This window comes from Cynara cardunculus (genome assembly GCF_001531365.2).
Source record: "Cynara cardunculus var. scolymus isolate 2C chromosome LG 1, CcrdV1, whole genome shotgun sequence".
Classification (NCBI taxonomy): domain Eukaryota; kingdom Viridiplantae; phylum Streptophyta; class Magnoliopsida; order Asterales; family Asteraceae; genus Cynara; species Cynara cardunculus.
Genome location: NC_037528.1, coordinates 17,380,970 through 17,389,178, shown reverse-complemented (window position 1 = coordinate 17,389,178; position 8,209 = coordinate 17,380,970). Strand labels below are relative to the sequence as shown.

The 8,209-nt window shown below is 37.5% G+C and overlaps 2 protein-coding genes across 2 annotated transcripts in view; one reads left to right on the top strand and one right to left on the bottom strand.

Moving 5' to 3' along the window:
• The window catches only part of LOC112517016 (protein GRIP), a 17,124-nt gene extending 16,606 nt beyond the window's left edge, over positions 1-518 (top strand). The window contains exon 22 of the mRNA XM_025124313.1: positions 155-518. Within this exon, the coding sequence (XP_024980081.1) occupies positions 155-277 (123 nt within the window). The 3' untranslated portion in view covers positions 278-518. The remainder of the gene's footprint in view (positions 1-154) is intronic.
• Positions 519-2,977: 2,459 nt separating this feature from the next.
• LOC112518672 (serine acetyltransferase 2-like) lies at positions 2,978-7,479 on the bottom strand. The gene is made up of 9 exons (XM_025126454.1): positions 7,008-7,479; positions 5,633-5,830; positions 5,449-5,508; positions 5,183-5,278; positions 5,065-5,089; positions 4,446-4,540; positions 3,893-4,059; positions 3,567-3,640; positions 2,978-3,212 (listed from the first exon to the last, which is right to left on the bottom strand). Exons 1-9 carry the CDS (start codon positions 7,437-7,439, stop codon positions 3,139-3,141), a joined length of 1,221 nt encoding a protein of 406 aa, XP_024982222.1. The 5' UTR covers positions 7,440-7,479; the 3' UTR covers positions 2,978-3,138.
• Positions 7,480-8,209: the final 730 nt, after the last annotated feature.

Genomic DNA, 8,209 nt, shown 5'->3' with positions numbered 1-8,209 from the left:
CAAGGACTCTTTTGGAGAGTGATCTGGGGCTTTCACATATTCTCACAGAACCCATTCCGGGACTGATTTATCTTGGTCCAAAGAATTATTTGACAYCTAACACTTAAGCAACTACACTTTTATACCTAATTATTGTTATGGCCAACAAATACAGTTGCAAAAGTGTCAAAACGCATATAGCTCTTCAACCGATGTTCCACCGAGCCCGGGCCCAAGCCCAGGAAGTGAGCCACCGGGATCTGGGCTCTCTCTCTTTTCACGCTTCTCCTTCTCATAGGAAGTCTATGAGGCCGAACTGTGTAGCGGTGCAGCAGCGTCTGGTTTGCATGGTGATTTTTGTATTCTTTTTGTAACAATTTACTTTTTAATGCAAAAAAGGAGGAAATTTTATACACAAAACATGAAAAGATGATCAGGAAGTATCCTGGAGCAGCCTTGAGATTTTGTATCATGATTTCATCATAAGCAGTAGTGCTGTATGTATAGAAGCTTTTCTTTCAGTTTCTTGATGACTTAAATCTTACGTTGCTACTTAATTATCTTATCATTTTGGGGACTTCCCCTTTGAAATTATAGTTTTTTGGGCCTGGTAAGGTTTCTACAACAAAGGGGCCGTTTACTCAAATGCTCACCCGGCAAGCACTTACCGATATAAGTCAACACTATAATTTATTTTTCTGGCTAAGATTGTAGTGCATCAAAATGATATAGTATGCAACAATTTACCCGGTAAACGTTTAACCGGGTAAGAGTATTCACTCTCATTTACTGGGTAAGACTCCATCCTTTCACCACTCTTACCGGTTAAGACTCTCCATCCTTTTACCGTTTTAACCGGGTAAGATTCTAAACCCTTACCATGTTCATTCGATAAAAAAGATTATCCGCTAAGCATTTATTGGATAAGCATTTAATAAACGGTCCCAAAGTCTCGAGTTTAAATCTGACCTTGCCATAAGACACCACGATTTACCTCTCATATGGTGGTCATAGGTGCTTTGAAGGGTAGCACAAATCCTTTTTCAGTGGGTTTGAATTTTGCGGAGTTCAGCCTTCCGACATTGACATTTGTTAACTGGTCTTCATTTCTAGGGGTGTGTCTTTTCTGGTGCTTGCTTATGAGGTATGGCAAGTAGGGTTCACAAAATGTGGACCACGGGGCCATGAGGTCCCCGTCATTAAAACTTTTTTTTTTTAGTCTAGTTTGTATGGTTTAACATAGTAGACTACATGTGATGTTTTGAGAAATTTTCAAATTGTGTGATTTGGTATGAAGTGACCAAACCTCTCAAATTAATAAACCCGATAATTAAATTTCATATAATTTATTAACAAGATAATTAAAAATTAATCTTACTAAAACAAAATAAGAAAAATTGTAATTTTTTTTACAGGAAACGAAAAATAAAACAAAATAAAATGGTGAAAATAATAATAATAATAAAAGAATAAAAAAAAATGAACTAGACAAGGAACCCAGGTTCTTAACCCGGATTCTTGTCCATTGGCAGGTTCTTAACCCGGATTCTTGTCTAGTTGCAGGTTCTTAACATGGATTCTTGTCCAAGCACCTGGGTTTTTATAAGAATCTGTGACTGGACAAGAACCTGTGTCTTACAGTGAAAGTTCTTATAACAAACTCCAACAAAAGCCTTTACTGTAGATGCTCTTAAGCTGTTAATTTAAACTTTCAAATTGCAGATGGACTAATCCGTTCAAACCATAAAAAACAGTCTAGTTTGGTTTAGTCCAACCGGTTTTCTAGTCCATTGGTTTTTTCTTAGTACCGCTATATCTTCTTATCATAAGTTGAGATGGGTATTATTATAATAGGGTGAAGTTCTAATGAAAATGAGCTACAGTGAGAAGGGTAAGGGTGGATCAATTCTAATCGAAGAGTTTCACTAGATCAACACTAATAAGAAATCAATTCTCTTCTAAAGCGCAATTTATGAGTTGGTTTGAGATTAAAAGTAATCAAGAGTCCAGATCCCTTTTTACACCTCTCATTTTAACTCGTATTCTCACACCATCTCTCGTCTATAATAATATTGGTTTAACATGCAAGCTAGAGTTGGCACAAACTATATCTTTTTGGCCAAATTGGAAACATACTACTCGAAACTTGTTTCGCTAATTTTTTTTCCAAGAAACCCCTTCTTCCATTACCCAAATTACAACTGTGTTTTAAATATCCTCAGAATCAGTCTTCTGTATGCAAAATGTGACCATGGACTATTGGGCTAGCGAATCAAAGTAGCCGTTAGCCCTTGCCCATCCTAGAACGGTGGTGAATCGTCCGGCCCGAGGAAACCTTTGCATGCTTCCGTTACCTTTTGGGAGGCTTACGTCCCATAGAAACTGTCTACATGAGACTGTCCCTTGGCTCGTACGTCCTGACACAAGATTAGAATTCTAGCTCTTCCCGAGTGGTATCTCACTGATGGCTCGAACCCCCTGGAAGGAGGCCTTCTTCCCCTTCCACCTAAGCTGCGCAGAAAAGGCCCAAAGCCAATCTCAGGAAACAGTGAAGCTTCATAGGGTCTTTCTGTCCAGGTGCAGGTAGTCCGCAGTTTCACAAACATGTCTATTTCACCGAGCCTCTCTCCGAGATAGTGCCCAAAGTGACTTGGTACGTAGACGAAACAGGACCACACAAGACATATTTGGACAGGTAAAAGTGAGGTAAGTGAGTGAAAGTATCGTGAATCATTTTAGGTTTTAATTTAACATGAGATATTTTAGTAATTTATCAATCTTGTGTCACCTCCCCGATGTTTGTTCCACCTACTTTGATTGGACAAAAAGTGCATCCTTATCGCACTCAATCTCGTCTAGTCTTGTCCCAATCTAAAGTCACACTAAACATGAGACGACAAGTTTTTGTACTGTCTCTCTTTATCTCGTCCCGCATACAAATGCACTCAGACCCTTTTTGTCATACTTCCAAAGTTATAACACCATGTTTCTACTAAGAAACTGCAGTTGGGAGAACCAATTTGTCTTCTAATTTAGTGCAATAATACACCTATTTTGGTAACATAACAACAAAATAACTTTGATTTGTTTGAATAAAACACTATAGTTTTTATGGTTGTGTAAAATAGCTGCCGTTCGATCTTCCTTCAGTCTATATGGTTATATAGAGTAGCTGCCGTTCGATCTTCCATCGCTACCAACTGCTACATGTTCAAAGAAGTCTTTGCTAGCATCTGCCATAAAAAAAAAACCACACCACAACAACAATGTGAACTAAGTGTAAAAAACAACTATTATAGGATTTTGATGAACTACTAATTTCAATAACCACAAGGGTGGTGCCTGATTGGTTTGAGCTTGGCTCCAAAGTTCAAAAGTATCAGGAGGTTCCAAGTTCAAATCCAAGGAGGAACAAAAATCCCCTTGTGGCCACGGAGGTTCAAATGTGGTGACTCCGGGCTATCTGCAAAGCAGGTGGTCGCCCTGGGATTAGTCGGCTCGCATAGCGGATTGGATATCCAGGTTAATCAAAATTCTCAACCGAAAACAGCCTATGTTATTGATTTTTGTAACAAGAAATCACATACCATGCTTCATTGTTAAAGATGGAACTTGCTCTTCTACATAACCGATCACCTTTGCTGGTATTCCTGCAGCCATGCTTTAAACAAAAACAAAAAGTATCAACCTCCGATATAGGCCAAACTAAGGGGTTGTTTTTTTAGTAAGTGCTTGCAGTCTCCTATCGGGTAAGTAATGTTTGCCACGCCTTCTAACCAACAGATGTTGCTGACTTGGTAAGAGTGGAGAGGCTTACTTACCCAGCCTGAGCATCTTACCCAATCAGCACTTATTTAGAAAACGGTCCTTAAGAAACAAGATTGTGACATTTGCAAAGTAGACCATGTCTCACCTATGTTGAGGAACATCCTTAAGAACAAGTGAGCCTGAAGCTATCATCGCACCATCGCCAATTTTGATATTCCCAAGTACAGTCACACTAGCTCCAATCAGCACACCTTGACCAACTTTCGGGTGTCGATCCCCTGTTTCTTTTCCACTTCCTCCCAAGGTTACACCCTATTAAAGACAATTTTACCCTGGTATATGTTATTACAAATTCAGACCTCAATTTGTAAGATACCTAAAATTATAGATTTAACCTTTAATTATATACAGGAGCTCCCAAACATAAGCCAACAAGGTTCAACAGTCTTTTTTTAAGTATATGGTATTTATATACTGCAAATACTCACGCACACTTCTCACTTTTTTGATGAGATTCGAACCCTTGACCTCCTGGGACAGACACCGCTGAGCCAATGACCTTTTGGTTGGTTCAACATAGTTAAAGGTGCCTAAGATTACATATCATCCCAATCCCCTAAAACTGACCCCTGAGTGGGATTTACTGCGTTCGTTTGGTTTTTAATCATACCGGAAAAAGTAGGGATAACCTGACTTACCTGCATTAGTGAAACTCTATCTCCAATAACAGCAGTTTCGCCAATAACTAATCCCGTCCCATGATCCAACAGTATTCCCTCTCCAATTTTGGCAGCTGCTAGCCACAAGAGAAACAGTGGTTGGTAAGAGGTATTTTCCATACATTCTTGGTAAGAGGTACTTTCAAATCCATAATCATTTTTTTTTTGGGAAGGATGTCCCAGGTTATGCCTGGACTAATCCTGGCAAATTGTGACTGCAATAAATCAGCCCTGATAAACTCATTGGCAACAATTGTTGTGGACGCCTGGAATCAAACCCTGAGCAGATGGGATATTCCACCACATCTCCCAAGACCTCAACCACTACACCACAACCGTTGTGGTTGACGAAAAGCCTTGTAAACCAACTCTACCAGGGGAAACTTGTAATAAAAGACTTGAACACGGGACCTCACATATGAAAAATGACATTCTTATAGGTTTCAAAGCATTATTAGGTATGGAAGTGGCATTCTTCTGTTAAGCAATGACATTCTCAAACATGTTAGAAGGTCATGGATTTAAAAAAAACAGAAGGTCATTTAACCAAAGACCCACTATAACATATACATATATACATGTCTCTCTATATGCATACCTGGATGTATGTCAACTCCAAACACCTAGACAAAAGTAAAAGGTCGCAAATAAGAAGCAAGTTGAAGTAGTCATTTGAAAGATACCACAAATACGATAAATATAATGCCAAATGCTACCTCACTAACTCGACTTTGTAGCGCAAGAGCCAACACTTTGCGTCCTTGATTCCACAATGCATGTGCCACTCGGTGCGTTTGTAAGGAATGGTAACCCTACAAAAGTATCCTCAACTGAATGAGTGCCAGTTAATTTAGCACTTCACATCAAGTAACCATAACATGCATTCTCTAGAATCCAACAAAAGAAAAAAATGGTTGTTAGTGCTATTTATTTATATGGGCACAATGAAATCCATAAAGAAGTCAAATTCTAATTCAAATACCTTCAAGTATAAAAGAGCAGAGCAATAAGACAAACATGAAGGATCTCTGTCTTTAAATGCCTGTGGAAGGAAATTAGTCGAGTAATAAATTCAGCTTCGTGTTAGATTAACCTCCAACAGTAATGAAAAAAAAAGATCATTAAACAGTACAAAGAAATTTCGAATGCATGCTGTTAAACATCACCTGTAGATCCAGGCGAATTGCTCGGTGGATGCCTCGGTTTTGAACCATTACATCACAAAATATATCCATCAATTGGGTTTCTAATAGCGTATTATTTTGGAGCCGATTGGCAATAATAAATCCCAATGCTCGTTCTAAACAATCGTGCGACAGTATGCTGGCATATAAGAAGCTGCTTAAAATTGGCTCATTCTCTGCCTGAAATTTTGTATCAAAGAACCAACCTTAGATTCATTATTTCACACTTATCAAACTACAAAAACAATCATCTCAAAACTGCATCCAATTAACATATATGACAAATGAGTTCCCCTTTATAATTCATTTCAAAGTTTTTTATAGTAACCAATTTCCACCAAGACGAAGGATCATGTGAGAATAGGAGTTAAGGTGAGAAGTGTAAGAAGGAATTTCGACCCTTGATCACTTTTAATCCCAAAACAACCACAAATTGCACTTTAGAAAGGAATTGATCTAGTGTATCTCATTAGTGTTGATCTAGTGGTTCTCTTCAATTATGATTGATCCATGGGTGGAGATCCCTTCTCACCATAACTTTCATTCTCACCGGAACCCAACCCTTTCCACGAATTATATCATTCTTTTTATTAGCCATTACTATAAACCATGAACTCTACATCTTATTTAACATAGGAAAAAAGATATCATCTTCATGAAAAAGAAGATGATGTTCCCACACCCAATAAATAAATAAAACAAACCCCACATCACAATTTTTCCATGTGCCAAGAAAGATTCCAATTTTCAAATTTAACATCAAGGAAGTTTGATGTTCCTTAAGATACTACTTAGCACACCACTCATATATCATCCCCCCCCCCTTGCCTTCACTCACATACCACTCATACATGAGAGGGTATGAATAGAATTGCTATTTTTTAAAGATGGGATAAAGAATCAATCTTGTTAAACTGTGTTTATAGTATCAAGTTATTAGACCAATTCAAGAAGCTGACTTTCACATATTCCCTTTTTGGCAAATCTTTCATCCCCAATTACATGTATCTAATAAAGTGTTGAAGCCTATGGATTATCTAATAGGATTGATGTTGATGTGTGAGAGGTGAAATTACTGTTAATGGTGCATTTAGCCCACCCCTATCTAATAATATGGAGAAAAAGTACCATATTATTCCAAAAACATAAAGCCACCATCATATTATTAGGCCTGTTCAACATGTTGACTTTGACAAATTTCATCATTCCACACTAAAGATTTATGACCCACTATCAAATAAACCATGGAATAGATTATAAAACTTATTCCATAACAGAGAAATCAAAAATTCAAACACTACAGAGAGTAAATTGAAATGAATTTGGGGTGAAAAAAGTTATGATGAGTTGCAAGTACCTCAAGCTTGGCCTCTACTCTAACAGCATCCCAAATAGAATCACCCACAACCGAACCCGAATTGACAACCGAATCGGATCTTGGAGATAATCCACCCCTGGCATAAACCGGAAAGATTCTCTCGACCTTATGACGCATCACCATGACGGAGGTGGAGGTGGAGGTGGAGGTGGAGGCGGGTGAGATAGGATTTGAATCCGTAGTATCGGGTCGGACTATCTCCTTTTCTTGATCCACTTCTTCAAGAACCGTACTTATGGAATGCATTTCCGATAGCGAACCCAAACAAGCCGCCATTGATGAGAAGAAAGTGAAGCTGGAGACGAGTCTAGGGTTCGAATTTGATTGCAAACGGGTAAGAAAGATGTAGAGCCGTGAAGATGATTCGTGTTCTTGCGGTTGATAGCAGTGGTTCCAGTACCCATCAATCATATCATCACTGAAATGGGGTCATGTGCCTAATAAAGAAATCGTTATCAATCCCCATGGCTTTTAGCGGTTTATTTGAAGGGAAGCAGGGAACCCAGCTTTTAAAAGCAGAAAGTTTTCAAGAAAATCTTTAAATATACAACAAAATTAAATTTTCTGATACACGATTTTTCAAGAAAATTTATGGGTTTGTTTAAAGAAGGTAAATACATAAATTGTTGATTTTGAATTAAAGTTCTTGAAGTGTACGGAGTATTTAATCTGGAATAATTAATATTATAAGATATTGTATCATTGAGAGTAAATAAAGTGATGTGAATCCAGAGAGAAAAAGTGTGCCAAATATTCTAAGGATATTTATGATGTTGTAAAATAATTCATATATTTAGGGTCGTTTCTGGGGAGGGTGGCATGGGCGTATGTCAAGAATCCAAAAATATAGTGGGTCCAAATTTTTTCTTTAAAATACAATAATAATCTCAAAGAATTTAATAAATTAAAGAAACCCAATAAATTGTAGCATATAATACGAGACAAAAAAATTAGTAGATAATAAGGGCCAAAAAATATATCAACTAATTACATTAGGGAAGAAAAAAAAATTAATTGGTCATCTATTATATGTTATTGTTTAATGTCTCTCTAATGTTTTTTTATATCTCCAACATAGTCCAATAATATTGGCTATTGCTATCTCTATATGTTTGATTGTTTTCGTGCTTCAACAATTCAACGTTAAGATCATGTGCTTGCTATTGCTATATATTTCTGCT